Genomic DNA, 20,362 nt, shown 5'->3' with positions numbered 1-20,362 from the left:
CACATATATTTTATATTGCTTTTTTCCCTTTACTTATAAATTTTATCATCATCATAAACTTTTTGTAGGTATCATCTTTCATAGCTAAAATGCACTGAGTGAACAAATCATATAACCAATGTACTAAAATATTCACTTATAAATAGAGTAAGTCCTCACTTAACATCCTGGGTAGGTTCTGTGATTTTAAGCAAAATGATGTAAAATGATGCCAATTTTAACATAAACGAATTGAAATAAACAAGCGTTTAAGTTCCCGCGGTATCTTCTCAATGTTCTAACAGAATGACGTTGAACGCCGTTATGCGAGGGCCTGCTGACGTGCGCTGCTACGCCCTGTGCTACAACAGCATCTCCGCATGTCCACCGTTTTGTCGTATTCTCCTCGTCACTAAGTGTTAGCTTAGAAACACAGTGTTAATTAGGGAATAAGAAAGGAAAATACTTTTGCATGAAAAATCTTTAGTCTCTTAGGATGACTATCTTTAAAATAAAGCATTTTAATGGATAATGTAGCTATACCACTACTGAACCCCTCTTTTTTTAGAGGAAAAATATGCAGGTAGTCCTCGCTTCACATGGCCCCAATATGCATGCATTTCAGTTACGGTTTTGTTAAAAAACAGTTGTAGGCCAACGACCATTTCAGTTACCATAATACATTAACTGTGAGCAACTGCATAAAGCACAAACTTGGCTACTCACTCTTGAGTCATTGCATCACTAGGTAAATAACAGGTGAATAACCTGTCACTCAAAGCCTCTCAGTGATTGGTCACTTGCCATCCGTTTATTCAGTTCACACCCAAAGAACACAGTGGGTAGTGGTATTACCTCTATCTTTGGGTGACAGCATGTGACATTTTACAAAATTGGATAATCAAAAGAGAAAACTGGCTAACAAAGATAAAAGTTCAGCCAAAAAAAAAAAAAAGAAGGAAAAGTAATGACACGAAGTGAAATTCTTAGCTAATGTGAATGGAGTTGTAGAACAAAATTGCTGACGATGGGAATGCTGATAGTTCTGTTGGGCAAAACACTTCACATTCACATCTTCACACCTGTCGGAGACAGCCATGACATTGAAAGCACGAAGGATGAAAAGCTGAAAGTCGATCCAAACTTAGAAAGGGGCGTGGCAATTCAACAAAGCATGCAAAAGATGTTCACTATTCTCCTAAGGTTACAGAAGGCGGCACAACTCCCAGTAAGATTTTAGAAATAAAATACTTTAATCCATAATGTCTATGTTTTAATTTAGTGTGCTAAATAAACATTAATTTTCTTTTTATTTCCATAATCATTTAAAACCAATAGTAAGAGAGTTTTCAATAGTCTGACAAGGTCTTTAAAAGATCACAGAAGAACTGTAGTGTTTTCCATTGACTACTAGGATGACTTTCCATGGTTTCGGCTTGTGTGGTCATTTTCATGCCCTGCATTACTCTGCAAAGCGAGGACTCCCTGCACACTCACTGGCCAGGTGAAAGGGAGGACTCCCTGTATATACATGGAAATCTGAGAACACTTGCTAAAGTTGGTCAACTTCTCTATGTTCTCTATTTAAAACTAAATAATAGTAAATTCAAGAGCAGCAATTAATGGCTGAGGTGATACAAGCTGTCTCAGATAAACAGGAGTCAAGACAGAGAAACAAACCCTGGCTGGTGTAGCTCAGTGGATTGAGCATGGGCCTGCGAACCACATGATCGCGGTTCGATTCCCGGTCAGGGCACATGCCTGGGTTGCAGGCCAGTTCCCAGCAGGGGACACATGAAAGGCAACCATACATTGATGTTTCTCTCCCTCTCTCCTTCCCTTCCCCTCTAAAGATAAATAAATAAAATCTGGAAAAAAAAAAAAGAGAAACAGGCTCCTTCTCAGAAGCCAGTATGCTGTGGGTCTTTCTGCCTCAGCTGACACCTGTCAGCCAGCTGAAGAGATCTTTTGGTTTCCTCCTTCACGAAATAGACAAAAAAAATGAACTTCATTCCCTACTTAACACGAAAACAATATAGTTATGCAAAATAGCTGTTTCCTTCTTCACTAAATAGACAAAAAGCAAATGAATATTCCTCCCTACTAAAAACAAAAAAAGGCAAGCACGCAGTCTTAGGTTTGTTCAACGTGAAGACAAAATCATGCTGAACATCTGTTCAAGTTTTGATTACTGAAAATTAGATTCCTGAAAAACAAAAAAAAAGTGAGAATTTATATGAAAGAAAGACGAGCGTCTTGTCCATTTCTGCGTCATCTAGGAGGTAAGCGCACTAAAAACACACCTACTTTACCCATTGGTTTGGAGTCATTATTCTGTCAATTACCTGGCTGGAATTTCCTGAGCATGTCTCATGAATATCACAGTCATTTACTGCTTCTCGGCACACAGTCCCCAGAGGCTGAAACTAAAATAACCAAACATCAACGTGTAAAAACTGTTGAAGAAAAATTTCTCACAGTATCATCTTTAAACAAGCAAAACAAATATTGTGGGGATAGGACTACTTAAACTATTTGAAGATGGTGGTCTGTGGAAACCAGCTGCTGATGACATGTTAATGTAATAGTTGGGGGGAGAGCTTCGTGGGTGTGGAGTAATCTGCACAGTCATCACACATAAGCCTTAGAACATCTGGGTAAAATAAGCTAGTGCTCCATGATACGGCTCCACCAGGACAACTCCGTGCAATTTCTAGGAATTCCTCCCTCTGAATGGCTTGTGGACTTACACTCCACCCTTCATTCTTACTGGCACTTTCATCATATTATTCTTTTCTGTCTTTTCTGACAAGAATTTGAAAGTTACACTTCATGCTAAATTATAAAAGTTAGATTTTTCTGGCAAAGGTATTTCCTCCCACGCTCCCCTTTCCCTCCTTTCCTGCCTCATTTTTACACAGATTTATAGCTTGGTCTTTTATTCTTTCCTAATCTTTCTATGATTTATACTCACGTCCGGGGGAATTTTTTGTCTGTTTTTAACCATCTTCAATATTTCTTGAAAGTGTGGGAGTAGTACAAATAAATTTTTAAACTCATTGGATTTATAAATTGCAAGACTATTCATTATAAGAAAACACAGGTACATAACATTTTCATTTTTCCTCATTCCTCTTCAATGCCATTTTATTTCCTTCTTCAAAATGTTTCGATTTGGGCTGGATTCTGCTCTGCTCACACAAACAGACACATTATTGTGCACACACACACCTTTCACTTTCTCTCCTTTGCTCGCAACCCTCCTGGCAGTTGAGTTTCATGTTGTTCCCAGCACACAGACAGCACACTGCCAACTCAAGTCGGCATAGCAACAGATACTTTTTAGAAGATCCAAACAAAACGTGTGTTCATTCATTCATCCACCCATTCATTCATTCATTTATCATGCACTTATTAGCCACTTAAAATGTGCCAGGAACTTCCTAGTCACTGGGGAATCAATGGAGAACAAAACATGAGAATCGTGCTTGCAGGAAACCATTTTAATTGGGCTAAATAGGCCATAAAAATAAGGAAAGAAACAGAGTAATTTCATTTCCTATACTCTGGCTCTCTTCCTCCTTGGAATTGGGGCAAACCACCATTTAGAACATCTGAGGTGGAAATATGAGCAGATTTAAGGTAAAGTTTATAGGACAGTGTAAATGTTCAAGACCTGCCTGAGATTTCTGTGAGAAAGCACAGTGGAGGAGGACTTGCGGTAAGTGCTGGGATACAGCAGTAAGTAAATCTACCCAAACCCCTGCCTTCCTGCAACTTACACACTAATGAGAAGAGAAAAATAATAAGCAAGTGAACAAGCAATATTTTACAGCAGAGGGTCACAAATTATGGCTTAAGGGCAGAATTTGGCTGGACACTTGTTTTTATAAATAAAATTCTATTGGGACACAGCCATGCCCATTGGTTTCTGTACTTTTGATGGCTGCTTTCAAAGACAGAGTTAAGTAACTGAGACAGGGACCTATGACCCACAAAACCTACACTATATACTCTCTGGTCCTTCACAGAAAATGTTTGCCAACTCTGACTTTATAGACACAGTATTATAAACGTATGCTGAAAAAACAGGCATACACACGATTTCTCACTTTGTTCCTCTGTTTCCCCTCGTCCACTCACTATTTTGCCTCTGGTTCCCCCAGGAGCCCAGGGAAGGGGTGAGAGTGGGGGTGTGGGGCAGAGAGAGAAAGTGGCAAAAAAAAAATCTCACATGACTGATACAGCTGGAACTTATCTGTGGGGTGGTTAGTCGTGCCCCTTTATTATCTGTATTTTAGTTATTTTTCACTTGTTCCTTGAAATGGTTATATCACAAAGAGCCAAATTCTATAAATCAAAGACAAATGGCCCAATTAAATACATTGTATGGATAGGCAGACTTCAAACATTGAGAATTAAAATAAATGAGTGGGGGTCCCCTGTTGTGGCAGTTGGAAAAGCTGAGAGAACACACAGTCGAGGCAGCCAAAATGAAAGAATGTCTGTTTCACATTTGGTTTAATCTTCCCTTTGTAGAGGGTGCTTTCAGAGATCCCTGCCAGGGCCTTGTTTGAAAGAGCTGCCAGAAACGCAGTAGTGAGGCGGAAACAACAGAATTCACCGCCAGCAGATCCGGGGTGTGACTGTGCATTTAGTCCTTGCTGGCTGAGTGAGCCTAAGTAGGCTATTTCACTTCCTGAAGACTGAAATTGCTCAAGTGAAAAAATCTGGATGATGATGCTTATCAGAAAAGTGTGGGGACTTCTGCCAAGATGGAGGCGTAGGTGGAAACACTTTGCGTCCATGCACAACCAAATCTAAAAACAACAAAGTTTTAACAACAATAAACGCAACCAAACCACACAGAAAATCAACAATACGGAGTCCGAAAACAACGAAATGCTCAGCTAAACTGGTAAGACGGGCGAAGTCAGCAGTGGAGCGGGTTGGGCAAAAAAGATCCCTGACCCGGGCAGTGCCGAGGGCACTGATCCCAGGTGCTGGCTAGCTACAGGCAGACACAGGGAAGAGGCGGGGCTGGCTGTCTGCAGTCGGTTGCGCATTTGCGTGCAGATAATCCAGTGAAGAGGCGAGCATTGAGACTGAGCAGCACAGGGCGGAAGGCTCGCACATTTGCGCTCAGATAAACAGGCAGGGGTGAGCAGTGAGGTGGACTGGGCAAGCAGAGAGGACCGCCGTGCTCCCTCTCTGACCCCGCCCCCACATACGGCATCACGAACTAGCGACCCGGGTGGCCCTGCCCTGGTAAACAACTAAGGCTCCACTCCTCATACGTAACAGGCACAAACAGATCAAAACATGGCTCAAGAACAACTCAGAGGACCAGAGCCAATAAATCTAAGCGATGAAGAAATAGCCAAACTTTCTGACGCACAGTTCAAAACACTGGTGATCAGGATGTTCACAGAACTGGTTGATTTTAGTCACAAATTAGAGAAACATATGAAGGCTAAACTAAGTGAAATGAAGGGAAATGCACAGGAAACCAATAGTGATGAAAAGGAAACTGGAACTCAAATCAAGGGAGTGAACCAGAAGGAAGGAAAAAATGACCAAACAGAAAAATATAAAGAATCAAGAATTCAAAAAAATGAGGAGAGGCTTAGGAAGCTCCAGGACATCTTTGAATGCTCCAACATCCAAATTATAGGGGCACCAAAAGGGGAAGAGGAACAGCCACGAGTGGAAAACTTATTTGAACAAATAATAAAAGAGAACTTCCTCATTCTGGCAAGTGAAATAGACTTCCAGGAAATCCAGGAAGCTCAGAGAGTCCCAAAGAAGTTGGACCCAAGAAGGAACACACTGAGGCACATCATTATTACATTAGCCAAGATTAAAATGAAGGAGAGAATTCTAGAAGCAGCAAGTGCTAAGGGGACAGTCACCTACAAAAGAGTTCCCATCAGACTGTCAGCTGATTTCTCAAAAGAGACCTTACAGGCAAGAAGGGGCTGGAAAGAAGTATTCCAAGTCATGAAAACCAAAGACCTACAACCAAGATTGATCTATCCAGCAAAGCTTTCATTTACAATGGAAGGACAGATGAAGTGCTTCTCAGATAAGACCAAATTCAAGGAGTTCATCATCACCAAGCCCTTATTATATGAAATGTTAAAGGGACTTACCTAAGAAAAAGAAGATAAAAAAGATGAACAGTGAAAGGACAGCAAACTCACAGTTATCAACAACCACACCTAAAACAAAAGCAAATTAAGAGGACAGCTAGATCTGGAGTGAACCATAGAAATGAAGATCACATGGAGGGTTAGCAACAGGGGAGTGGGAGAAGGAGAAGGGAGGAGAAGGTACAGAAAATAAGTAGCATAGACAGTAGATAGAAAATAGATAGGGGGGAGAGTAAGAATAGTAGGGGAAATATAGAATCTAAAGAACTTGAGACACGTGTTCATGAACTAAAGGGGGGAATGGTGGGGGAGGGGTGTGCAGGGTGGAGGGGAACAGAGGGGGGAAATAGAACAAATGTAATGGCATAATCAATAAAATAAAATTTAAAAAAAAAGTGTGGCTGTGAGCGCTCAGATGGCGGTCTCCGCCAGGAGCGAATTCCCCCCAGAGGAAACATCTGGCAATGTCTGGAGACTATTTTGTCACAGCTGGGAGGGACTGTGCTGGCATTTGGTCATCAGAAATCAGGGATGCTGCTAAATATACTACAATAAAGAAGACACACCCTCACAGCAAAGAGTTATCCAGCCAAAAATGTCAACAATGCCAGCATTAAGAAATCCATAAGATGCTATCCATTAAAAGTACTCAGCACTGTCTCTGGCACTCAGTAGATACTTGGTTCATACTCCACCCTCTCTTGACTCTAATTAGACTAATCAGCAAATAATCAGCAAAAGATGGTTGTGCATATTTTTATTCATTTATTCAACAAATATTTACTAAAGAACCTGTACCAATTACTACTGTGTGAGTCCCTGGCTCTGCCTCCATAAAATGTACAGGATGAAAGACAGATATTCACCCTCAGAAATGATGTAGAATATTATACCAGACTTTACATGAGAAGAAGAAAATGAAGTAGATTTCATCAGAAAAGGTAAGCCTCAAATAACTTTTCGTCTTGATGGAAAGGCCAAAATATTTGGAAACAGGAATGAAGATGCTGTTGGGAGGATGAAAGCTGGTAATGTGTTTAAAGGTGCATTTTAAACTCTCCTGCATCACACATGTAAGGAGTTATCATGTCTGAAGTACTCCTTTTGCTCCCTCGACAGCTAATGCCAGAGATATACCGAGCTGAGCAGCAAGAAAAGAAAGGTCTATTGAGTATCCACTTGGCTTTACAAGAAAAGAAAAACATCACTCAAAGGTTAAATACCTGGTTTCATTTAACGTGCACAATCCTCAGGGACACAGAAGTGAGGGGAAACTCTGTGAATTATAAGGGTTCAGGCCCTAGCTCCCTGACTTACCTGGTGTAGGACCCTGGGCAAACTGTTTAACTACCACAAGCCCCAGTGTTCTCATCTGTTAAATGGGAATAAAAAGTTACTACACCTCACAAGCTTCTGTGAGGATCCTATACAGCATCCAGCATTTAGTCACTTAATACATGTAAGATACTACTATTGTTATTTGATTATATTTACCTAGGCTTAACAATGTAACCAAATAGGTCCTCTTTTCTGTCAGTTGATAATGAACCACCATTTATTTACCTTGCACTTTTTACAACAAAGACCATCACTGCATTGAGAGTCTTGAGTCAAGGTGCATTTCTTACAACACTCTGCTCCTTCAAGGACACATTCCTAAGGAATAGAAACATTTGCATAACATCAGAAAATGGTGTACTTTTCCTGAAAGTACTGGAATATTTTCTATAATAAATTTACAACCTCACAATGATAACCTTTCTTCCACAAATCTTATAAAATTTCCAGGTATAACTCCTGCTCTGTGTATTTGTCCCAGTGTGTGGACCTGGAATGACCTGAATGACTTTGAAAAGAAAATCATCAAAACACCCAACAACTTACTGTCGGGGTCCCACAGTCACACTCCTCTCCAGTTTCAATGAAGCCATTACCACACTCAGGAGGATCCAGAAGCTATGGGATGAAAGCCAAAAAGTGAATTAAAATATAGACAGATCAATATCAAAGGCCTTACGAGAGACCCTAAGTGCCACACCTACACTTCTGGCAAGTCTGTCACTTATTCAACAATATATTTTTATTTCCCTAAATAGAAAGCATGACTTTCTATAACTTTAGAACAGAAGTGTCTAATATTGTTTCCATGTCAGATTTAATCATATTTACATATTTAACACAAATGCCATCAAAATAAAAGATGATCTACCCCTTGACTAAAGCCAAGCCAGACTGACATTAAATTTCCTTCAAAGAGAAGGTAAGAGAGTTAGAGTCGGAATGTCTGGATTCAAATCTCGGCTCAGCTACTTATCTTGGGCAAATGGCTCGCGGTCTCCGAGCCCTGGAGTCTCAGTGTTGAAAACAGGAATTATGTCAGCTGTCCCTCTGCACCACAGTGTTGTGAGGGTCAAGTTCCACTACCTATGAAAAGCCCTTTATTGATTATATTTCCTTGTACAGCAGACAGTCATTTCACCAACAAGGAAAATGTCACAAAAATACCACCACTAATTTATTTAATATAAAATATATACATAGTTCTGCTTAGAACAGCAATAAGTAGTTTTGCCCTGTACAAGAGTATATTTTAAGACTGTTTAATTTTTAACTTTCCATCAATATTATCTTTTCAGTACAGTTTACTTTACGATTATAGGTTAAATTAGGAAATGTAATTGCTACATTCTAAATATATAGTATTGATTCAAAAAATCAAACTCTACATATTACAGAATGGAAGTGAATACACACCTACACACACACACGCTACTTTCTTAAAACCAACTCAAAAGCACCAACTGCAAAAAAATCCCCACCTAATTTCCAATACTCTCTCCCCTACAACAAAAGAATCAGTTCATCTCTAGATTTTATTTTCAGTTGAAAGGGATCATAACTGATAAGATCACTTTGAAAGCTAAACCTAAAACTTATCCAGATGGAAAAACACTCTTATTCTCTTACTCTGGGTCCAGAATGATAAGTTATTTGAGTAAAAAGACTTGATTTTTTTTTCCTTTATTACAGCAGGAATTTAGTTCAATGATCACTTCTAAAACCTTTGGAGTTAAAGTCTTTCCAGTGCCATGTGATACATTTCCTAAACTTCCCTGGAGAGAACAGAAAATGCAAGCCGGTAAACGATTACAAAGGCAACACCACATACCGCTTGGTACACAGAAGCGCATCATGGTTGACCTAATTAACAAGGACAAAGGTTCTTCTTTAACATGCAGTCTTCCCAATGCAGGAGGAAGACCTGCTTTCTATTCAGTCAATAATCAAAATGTGTTCCGCAAGTGCAAAAGCCTCTGACAAAGTCTAGGCACAGAAAGATTTTTCTCCTTCTCTTCTCTAAGCAAACTTGGTTTTCATGTTGGGAAGCATTTGCAGTTTTAATCACACTGCGTATCCTGACAGGCAGCGCAGGGAGCAATGAGAACAGATACGCTGCCGTTTCTACCAGAGTGAGTTGTGATCAGGCATCCAAAGGGCGACAGCGAAAACTCATCAAGAAAACAAAACAGAAAAACGAAATAAAAGCATTTTTGTAAGCCAACCCTGAATCATCATTCGGCCATATATAAAGAAAATAAATTGTTTTTCAGAAAGCAAACATTCTTATTTCTACCTGTTTTCTATTCCCATCAGAAAAGCCCCAAATGCTCCAAGATTAAACTTGACTTAGAAAATACAAATACTTTGTAAATATAGAAAATGTGCGTATAAGCCAGGTTGAAAAGCTCTCTTTCATGAGATCCAATGTCTGAAAAATTTGTGTCTATTATACTTTAGAAAGAGCAACAAGTAATAACTCTAATCACACTTATTACCTTCGAAGGTTTGTTGAAGAGACAGGCGCCACCCCCACTGTTCAGGAAGTCATGGTACTCTTCAATGTTACACTGGGTGAACTTCTTAGGAAGATAATAGCTATAAGACACAGGAAAGTTAATAGCTGGGTAAAGGTTGTCTACCTTGTTTGTATATTATTCTTAAGATTAAGCATTGTTACAATTATACATTTTCTAAAAAATAAAAAGTCCATTTACCTACTCATGCATTCGATCCCTAAGAATCTTATTCAATAGTATGTTTCTAAATTCTTTATCTGGTGACCGATGGTGATGACGGACGGGTTGTTCATTATTTGTGGGCACACTCAAAGAAAACACACACTCACACACAACCCTGGAATTTCAATCAAAGAAAAGAATAATTTATTTCATAATAACTCTTTTCTAACTATTACAAATTGGGCTGGAACCCACACTGCAAAGCATTCTACAAAACAACAGACCAGTAACCTACAAATACGTCAAGGTCAAGAAGGTCAAAGAAAGACCGGAACTGTTCCAGACTGAGGGAGGCTGAAGAGACATGAAAGCATGCCGCCTGACTCTAAGATGACAGTTTTGAAACACAGAGCCAGTGGTGGATGAGGACTAAGAATGAGGTCATACAGCTATTGGTTGTACTGTGTTCCTGTAGGAGGATGTCCTTGCTTATAAAAAAGCACATTAAGGTGTTTGGCAGTGATGGGGCATCAAGTTGGCAACTTATGATTCGAGGACAAAAAGCTTCTTTGTTACTATTCTGGCAACTTTTCAAGTTTCAGATTGTTTCATAATACAAAAAACTGTATACCAAATAAAGGGTCAATACAGAAAGAAACGACTAGAGAGCAATTTGGCAATATGCATTCAGAATCTTCAAAATGAGAAATATCCTCAAATCTGTAATTCTACCATTAGAAAGTTTTCTTGAGGTAGTTAACCTTGGATGGTAAGGGAAAAAAGTGATACAAATTTTACTTTCTACATTTTCAAAAAATTGTTTTACACTAAGCTTTTATAATAGTGACAACACAATTAAGATAATAATAGTTTTTATAAAGCCTCTCCTACTATATTGCAAGGACTATGTTCACTTATATCCTTCCTTCTTGCCAGCATCGTGATTAACACTTCATGTGTAAATTAATGAAATTTACAATGATGATGTACCCTAAAGTCACTTTTCAAGTGTTTCAACTCTCCAAAATAAAGCTGTCTTGGGTTTAAATTTCCTGAACTACTTTAATTCCCTCACTTCACTTTTCTAACATGTCATATATTCTATTCTTTATTTTAAAATTTTCCATACATATATTACCTCCTTTTTATTTGTTTAATGGTATTAGATTTATTGGGGTAACACTGGTTAGTAAAATTATACAGGTTTCAAGTACACAATTCTGTAATACATCATCTATATATTGCACTGTGCGTTCACCACCCAAAGTCAAACCTCCTTCCATCACCATATACTTGACCCCTTTTCACCCTTTCCTACCTCTCCCCGCCCTCCTTTCCCTCTGGTATTCACTGCACTGTTTATTGTCTATGTCTAGGAGTTTTAATTTGTCTTGTTTGTTCAGAGTGTGTGGGGATGGCTGCGTGGTCTAAGGTGCCAGAGTCAAGCTCCGCTTCCCTTTTGTCAATGCTACACCCTGACCCTTGCTTTTACCACCAAACCCACTAATCCAGCCTGCATATCTCTGCCAGAATTACAAAACTTAAATAGGGCTTTCTTCAAGTTTCCTCTTTATTCTACTGGTCAAAACCTGAGCTGGCTCCTACTGTCAAAGAAGAAAGTCACTCACTCTTAGTGTGGGACCCTCAGAAGTCAAAGCCTAGCTCCGCCCCCGCCCTGCCAAGGGCCCTCACTTCAGCTGGGCCCAGCCTCCTGCCCATTGCACAGCTGGGGGCTGAGTCTGCTCTCCAACAGTGACAGCAACTCTTCCCTCACAGAGAAGCTCCTTTACACATGAACAGATGCAATGCATAGTTCCTCTGCCTTCACTGTGCCACATCCGACTTCCTATAGTTACGGTCTGCGTTGTCAACCTTACCACGTAAGACTAATTCCTCCACCACACCATGGCCCTTCAAATACCTGAAATCAGGTATCACGTCTCTCCCTAGGCTCTGCCCCCACACCTTCTCATTTGCAGAGTAACGTATCTATTGTACTCAATTCATTTTTAAATTTTTAATTTTTATACCTTTAAAGAGGAAAGTATTCAATTCAAAAACACTTTCCAACATTGAGCCTTACAGAGGAACTTCAAAAAGTAGACATGGGGGAAAATGTACCCATAGGAAATAGATGTCCAGAATTAGTGCTTTTAGCCAATGTTTGGCACAAATCAAATTACATATAGCATCATGCCAGGCAATGTTTTATGCAACGAGCTTGTGAATCTATTTGATGCAAAAAGAGTTCAAGAGTGAAACACATTTGAGTGTTGCAATTTGATGCTGTTGCATGTTATGCTTAGTGCTAGCCACATCATCTATAAAATTTTCTGTTTGATAGTTTAAACCAGCATGCTGGCTGGTGTGGCTCAGTGGATTAAGTGCCAGACTGAAAACTGAAAGGTCACAGGTTCGATTCCAGTCAGGGCACATGCATGGGGTGCAGGCCGGGTCCCCAGTTGGGGGTGTATGGTATGAAAGGAAACCAATTGATGTATCTCTCATATATCAATGCTTCTCTCCTTCTCTTTCTCTTCCCCCTCTCTAAAATATAAATAAATAAAATCTAAAAGAAACAACAAAAAATAATCAGAATAATCAAGTACAATATACTAAAGAACTTTTAAAAGATCCTCTAGCATAAAATTTAGTTGAAAAATTACAACTATAGAAAAGTACCTTTATCATTTCCTCTCATTACTAAACAAGGCCAAAAAAAGTTTTCAGTTACAGTTTACATTCAATATTATTTTGTATTCATTTCACATGTGCAGTATAGTCATTAGAAAACTGTATTACTATACAAAGTGTTCCCTCTGATATTTCAAGTCCACACCTGGCCCCATATATAGTTATTAGAATATTGTTGACTATACTCCCTCAGCTGTACTTTACATCTCCACAACTATTCTGTAACTACCAACTTCTCAGTCCCTTCACCTTTTTCACTCAGCCCCCCAACTCACGCCCCCTCTGGCAACCAGCAGTCTGTTCTCTGCATCTAGAAGTCTGCTTTTGTTTTGTTTCATTGTTTATTTTGTTTTTTAGATTGCACGTATAAGTGCAATCATATGGTATTTTTCTTTATCTCTCTGATCCAGATATTTTAATAAATATTTTAAATATATATTTGTATGTACATTCCTTCCATCATTTATTTCCCTTGTCATACATATCTTGGGAATTAAAATGTCAAATATAATCAATAAATATTTCTTGAAAATGAAATCTACATGAGATATTATGGTGAGAGAGCTGATAAAAATATAATTAATGTAAGATGTAATCCTTAACAATTTATAACTAATTGGTGAAGGGAAGCATAACACAAGCAGAATTAAATTATAATACAGGAGTTAAAAATTATAGTAAGTCTCAAATGTCTAGAATGTGGTTAAAGAAAAATGAGAACTCTAGATGAGGAGAATACATTAAAGAAATTGAAAGAGTCTGGAAATTTATGTACAATCATGGTGAGCAAATTTTTAAGAAGCTGAAAATCCATGTAGGATTATGGTTAGCAAATCAAAGAAAGCTGGAAACCCATGAATAATTATGGTTAGCAAACCAGTCATGAATAGCAGTGGAAAATAAGACTTCAAATGAGGATGAATACAGATTATGGATGTCTAAATACCGGAGGAAGGAATTTGAACCTTATGTTTTAGACAACAGAGACTCAACAAAAGTTCTGAGCAGGAAAACGATAGGATTCATGTGTTGGACACAGGAATCTAGGTGCATTAAGAGGATAATGGAGAAACTGTGCCACACACATACAGTCAATGAACTACAGCTACACATGAACAGGATGGATACATCTCACAAACACACAGTTCGTCAAAATGAGCAAGTCACAGAAGAGTACTTATAGTGTGATGACTTTCCTGTAAACTGAAATGCAAAGCAATGCCGTGTATACCTTCAACAAAAAACGCATATATATACAGGAAAAGTATAAAAAAGAATCTGTGAATGACGTGAACCAAATTCAAGGTGGTGGTGAACCTGGCTGAGTCTGGGGCCAATGAGAGAGAACACACAAGGGGTATTTAACTATATAGGTAGTGTTTAGCTTTTTTTAAAATCTGGGTAATAGTTCACTCCTTCATTCTTTATACCTTTTCAGCTATGATGAAAGCGGAGTTCAGGAAGGGAGAGGGTGAGCCTGTAAGCTGGATGAATATCTGGAATGTTATTGAAATAAGAGCACAAGATGATAAAAGCTTATAGTAAGTTGGTAGTGATAAGATTGGCAGAAAAGGAATGGCTGTAAAATTTATTTAGAAAGAATAAAAGGTCAGTGCCTGATAGTGTGTGAAGGGTAGGACAGTATAAAAATAAAAACCTTTCTCAGGAGGGCAACTGAGCACGCCTCTTCCCACTCCTTGCCCAGTGAGGCACCACTGGCAGCTTGAAATCGCCACTGCAGTATTCACACCATAATCTACAAAGGCTGGAAGGCTGCTGGAAACCTGAGAAGCTACAGATCTGGGCTCTTTTCTTGTTTTTGTTTTTGAGAGTCAGCTTATCAGCACAGCACTGTTTATAACCCATTTAATTAGAATTGAAGAAGATAAAAGAAATGGGAATTAGTATGTAAGCCATCAAGAACAAAGTTGTTCCTCATTTCCAGCCTAGGTTCAAGGTTAAAAATGTCTTTGATCTTCTAGCTTAACTGCCATCAACTGGCCTCATAAATAAGAAACTATTTTGTAAAAATACTTCACAAATACTTCACATACAAAGCCAGTGAGGGAATCTACTTCTGATTTTCTCTTAAATGCCTGTGGTGAGGAGATTCTGTGCACTGGTTATTGCATGTCCTATTCCTAAGAAGACAGCAGCGCGGCAGAGAGGAAAAGTGAGTCATTGTCAAATACAAGTGGCTCACCCAGTGTCTCCCATTATGCATCCAGACCACGTGTCCTCACACCTGCACTCACCTAAGAGAAAACGAATACAAATGCCTTATTACAAAGTAAAAACAGGTGCGTTTAGAGCAGTTCCAATTTTTAAAAGTATATCTTAACTCTATTCCTTACATAACTTTAAAACAGGAATACCTGCTTTCTAATTTCCCTTCTATTTGAAGTTTCTATACAATGCGTAACAACAAAAATCTACCAACCTTCTCAAGATTACGTAATTGTTACTAGTATTAAATCTCTTGATAAATATTTTAACAAATGGCCATGTTTTTAAAGGATTCCTTTAAAATAAATACAATGAAATAGCAATGATATAATGACACACCACTACAGGGCCCTGGGGTCATAGGCCTTTATGAGAATTCGTAGAACTCCCCCGTTCATTTCTAAAGCCTCTACACCAAGGCTGCTGGTATTGGGCAGTATGGTGCACTGGTCAAGCACAAGGTCTTCAGAATGAGAAAACCCAGGTTCAAAACTTGGGCTTGCCCTTTAATGTAAACTTGTGTAAATTTCAGACATTAACCTTTTAAGATCTATTCACGTTATCTGTAAAATGGAGCTAATAATGCATATCTTACAGAACTATCTAAGTATTAAATGAGAATCTAGATGCAGATAATACTAGTACTCAGTTATATGAGTTATTAATATAAATAATCATGTTTATAATTTTTGTTATTAAAATCATAAAATAAATGTGGTTATAATCAACTTACACATGATACATAGTATTTGACTATTCCTGGTGAAGTAACATGGGAAAATGTACTCCTCATAGATGCTAAAGCTGGCATATTTTACTGGGTCCACATTTTACTAAGCCCTTTATAAGAGATATTTCAAATAAATGTTAATAAACAGTATGCTTACCTATATGCCTAGGATTCTTTATTAAACCATTTAAACTTACCTACCTGAGCTTATTTTGTTCTTTTTTAGGTTAAATTCAACTATGAATTTATTATCACACAGCTTGAAGTGTTTACAACATATGGAGAAATTTTCATTTGTAGTATAAATATATATTACCTTGATTTACTTTTGAAGAAAATATTTGTGCTCTGGCTATTTATCTTACATTATCATCCAAAGTCTTTTAATTAAACCACTGAATTAAATAATCTCATTCTTCAAAATATTTGACAGTTTATTGGAAATACAACCAAACCACATGTGTATTTAAAAACTTACCACTTGCTAACTTTCTTTTGTCTGAGATAATACCAATATTATGGGCTAATGACTGGGCAAGAGTAACTGCCATTAAATCAGTTTTTCCAAACTGAAAAACAAGCACAAAAATAAAATACATGTAAATGCAAATTATTTTTTATTTAAGATGGGCCAGAAAATGACAACATAATTGAAAGTAAGTAATTTCTAAGCATTTTATTTAGCAGAGGTTAAACACATACGACTAGTTAGTACTCAACAACTGAGCATTTGGGAAGAAGTAGTAAGCACTAAATCCATGTTTGATTAATTCTTACAGAGAAGACCAGAAGCCAGGGAATCATCAGCTTTTTGTTTTGGAAACTTAAATTTAATTCTGAGTCCAAAGTTCACCAGTGACATTTCTGGAAAACATAATACTTTCATGCAATTGAACCAATCTTTTGCATAATAATAAAATAATAATAAATGTGTAAATTGTTTGAAACTTGCTCATTTTTGCATGTCCATTTAAAAACCTGAAACTTCCCCAAACTAAGAGCATGTGGCTTCAGAAAACACACACTGGGTAACAGGATGTGGTGATGATCTTTGGCCCAAAGAAATTTGAGAAGACCTAGGGACATTTTTAAAAAAATATATAGCCACCCAGAGATTCAAGTATTTCTTTTTTTAGATCACTTCCATCAGGTTTAGTGCCTTAGTGATAGAAGAAACCCTTTGAAAACCCTGGTTTATTTTTTTTCTCCAAAATTTGCCAAGTATCAAAGAAGGAAGAAAATTTCCAATGGGGTTGTTTGGTCGTAAGTCAAACAACTCAGGAAATTACCCCATTCTCTGGAAAATCAATCAAAGTAATAAACAGGGCCTCACTGCTCATGAAGGTAAAGGTAAATATTTTCTTCATATAATCTGTAAATAGCTAAATCTGGAAATCATTCTAAGTAGAACATGGACAGAATTATCAGATATTATCTTCTATTATTTCCCTATCCTGTCCTCTGGTCATTTACAGTAAACACATTGGTTATTAATAAAACAACCTAACATCTGGAGAATGTGGAATACTGAGAAATTATCTCTTAAATATTAGGAAAACATTTTCAGCCATCATACCACTTTGTACTGTATAGATGTTCACACCTACTTCATTCACGCCTCCTCCTTTCAGCAACGAGCAAATCCCACCAATATAAGCTGCCCCGCTCCGGCTACTCTCAAATTGACTTCCCCTTTCAGAAAAGGAAATGAAAAATACTTACTGCTCACAGTTCAAATATTATAACACCTCTCATCATTAATTTACCACACTTATTTTCTCAGTGCACATAACATGTGTATACTATACATTCCGGAAGGAAGGAAGGAAGGAAGGGAGGGAGGGAGGGAGGGAGGGAGGGAGGAAGGGAGGAAGGAAGGAAGGAAGGAAGGAAGGAAGGAAGGAAGGAAGGAAGGAAGGAAGGAAGGAAGGAAGGAAGGAAGGAAGGGGAAAATTGTTTACACACATAACCAAAAAAAAAAGGTTTATAAGGGGTGTTTCCCATATAATCACCAAATATCTTTAATAGATCTAAATCTATTAAAAAAGAATTACTACTGTGATGTATTCTGAAAAAGATACAAAATCACCACTGTGGTATTTCTGCCAAAAATGCGTAACTCGAGTCTCATAATGAGAAAATAAAAGTCCCACAATGAGGGATGTTCTATTCAACAACTGGCCTATAGTCTTCAAAAATGTCTGGTCCAAAAATGAGCAAAGAAAGGCTAAGGAGGCCTTTCAGACTGAAAAAGACTAAAGACACCTGACAGATAATGCAATGAAGATTCTGAACTGGATCCTGGATTTGAGGTGGGGAGAGAATTAGCTATAAAATACAGTATTGGGACCATTGGTAAAATTTGAATATAGACTATAGATTAGGTAAAGTATTATACTAATATTAAATTATCTGGTTTTAATAATTTACTATAGCTATATAAAAAGATGTCTTAAGGATTTAGTAGTAAAGACCAGTAAGTAAACATCTCCAAGTTACTCTCAAATGGTTCAGGGAAAAAAATGACAGATGGATAAAAGGAAGAAAAAGAGGTAAGAAGGATGAAAGAAAAGAAATCATAAAACAAATGGACAAACTATAAATAATTGATCAATATGGGTGAAAGGCATAGGGTATTTCCTTGTAGCATTCTTGCAACTTTTCTGTAAGTTTGAAGTTACATAAAAAGTTACTCGCAAAATGTACTCTTGTACTTCCATTTATAACTTTCTTCAACAAAAGCTCTGACTTCAGATGTTAGGTTTTTGAAATGCTATTACATATAACTTGCTATTACATAAAATATGCTAGTTAGCAAAAAGAAAATCCTAGAAGAGTGAGAAAAATGAAAGATAAACTCTGGAAATATTACTAAGCTCTCAACTTCAATCAGAAACAAAACATTAATATTTTAAAAAACTTTAAAAAGTATAATTAATCAATTAAAGTACTCTTTATGAGCATTAACAGTATTTTCACTTAATAATTGCTTTGATTAAATCTCTTGAAATTTTAAATGAAACATACAGGGTCCAGCCGACCTGAGGCTTACTTGAGTGTGGTTGGTGTGGTACGTGAATATCTCGTACCAGATGGACAGCAATTTGAACAGTTCACCTAAAATGTCATATGGTATGTTTGAGTGTGATAGTGTTGTGTTACAGAATTACATGCTTATGATTTTGTGATCAAAGATTCTGTTATAAAAGAGGGGCGTTATTTGTGCCAGACCCTGTACATGCAATACTAAACTCAAAATGAAACCCCTTATATTTTCATGTCATTTTCAAGCAAATTATACTTTAAAACTTTTTTTCCAAATGTATCTTCCCTGTCAAATTATACAGTAGAAAGGACACATCTCAGGCATAAGTCATAGAGCATTTAACGTAGAACCAAACCAAAAAAAGTAAAAAATCATTACAAAAGTTACATACGAAAAAAGGTGAACTGCATCACTTTTCTCTTTGATAAAATCCCTTCTGTATTTCATAAACTCACGCAGGGTGATCAGTGGATTTTCAGATATGGCAAACTTGTTGTCGGCTGCCCAGGTTTCCATGGCAACCAACACTATCCTTGTCTTAAGTTGGTCTTTGTATATCTAGTATATAAGAAAATGAACACACCAGCTGTACATGGGGTAAAATCGAATGTTTTATGAACAGAAATACAAAGGTCTTTTTATGGAAACCCCTTGAGGTTTAGTCAATTTAAGAAATTTTACTCTTTAAGAAAGATAATTACTTTTCTAATTTACATCCATTTCCCTTGAGTAACAGAGAACCAACTCTCTACCAAGTAATACCCAAAGAACAGCACTAGTTAGAAATAAACAAACAAAAAAACATTTTAACCCTCATTCAAGGCTCTCCCTGAATCCATCTCCTAGCACCTAGACAAAGAATACATTACATACATTCTTGAGTTGCCCCAGCAAAAATGGACCAATGAAGACTCTCCAAGACAATCATTTCTATACAGCCTGACGGTCCCTAAGTTCATGGAGAAGGTGCGGCACTGCCTGGTCAGAGGAAGCTGGGGAAAGCAGGTACAGGAGGATCATTGAGTTGCATCATTTCCACAGTGCCGGGCACCCTTTGGAGAAGGGCAATTCTCACACTGCTTTCCACTGGTAGAAGGACATGATGCCTGTTAGGGCCTAGGATCTTTTCAATGTGAAAAAATACAGGGAGGAACATTAGGCATAAATCTGTGGCTAATTTTGGCCACTTCCTTTCACCATCTTTCCAGCCAAATATCAGCGTCAGTAAAGTCAACTGCAAGGTGACCAGGAATTTACGGGACACCTTGGCTGAAGCGTTAACTTAAGAGTAGTGAAAATATAAGAACCATAGTATGTGTTCTTTTAATAATCAAGAGGTAAAATTACTCTACGGCTACAGTGAATTGGGTTGATACTTACTAAATCCGCCATGTTCACCACAGATTTCGCATATGTGTTGGTATGTACAACTGAAAGCCGATGTTTTTTAAACTGAAAGCAAAAAAAAAAAAAAAAGTGAAGGGCTTTCAAAGTCGTCAGCCAATAATCACTTCAG

At 37.7% G+C, this 20,362-nt stretch overlaps 1 protein-coding gene across 8 annotated transcripts in view; it reads right to left on the bottom strand.

Annotated features, from left to right (window-relative positions):
* The window catches only part of ADAM22 (ADAM metallopeptidase domain 22), a 226,012-nt gene that overhangs the window by 42,998 nt on the left and 162,652 nt on the right, over positions 1 to 20,362 (bottom strand). For all 8 annotated transcript variants that reach the window (XM_053672803.1, XM_053672805.1, XM_053672797.1 and 5 more), the window contains 9 exons: positions 20,227 to 20,298; positions 19,238 to 19,404; positions 17,408 to 17,492; positions 16,279 to 16,369; positions 15,048 to 15,099; positions 9,968 to 10,067; positions 8,016 to 8,087; positions 7,695 to 7,787; positions 2,325 to 2,405 (listed from right to left, as the gene is read on the bottom strand). In XM_053672803.1, the coding sequence (XP_053528778.1) occupies positions 2,325 to 2,405; positions 7,695 to 7,787; positions 8,016 to 8,087; positions 9,968 to 10,067; positions 15,048 to 15,099; positions 16,279 to 16,369; positions 17,408 to 17,492; positions 19,238 to 19,404; positions 20,227 to 20,298 (813 nt within the window). The remainder of the gene's footprint in view (positions 1 to 2,324; positions 2,406 to 7,694; positions 7,788 to 8,015; positions 8,088 to 9,967; positions 10,068 to 15,047; positions 15,100 to 16,278; positions 16,370 to 17,407; positions 17,493 to 19,237; positions 19,405 to 20,226; positions 20,299 to 20,362) is intronic.

The sequence above is a fragment of the Artibeus jamaicensis genome, unplaced genomic scaffold (genome assembly GCF_021234435.1).
Source record: "Artibeus jamaicensis isolate MK-2021 breed Jamaican fruit bat unplaced genomic scaffold, CSHL_Jam_final contig_787, whole genome shotgun sequence".
Taxonomy (NCBI): Eukaryota; Metazoa; Chordata; class Mammalia; order Chiroptera; family Phyllostomidae; genus Artibeus; species Artibeus jamaicensis.
Note: the sequence above shows the minus strand (reverse complement) of the source record. Positions and strands in the feature narration are given on the sequence as shown.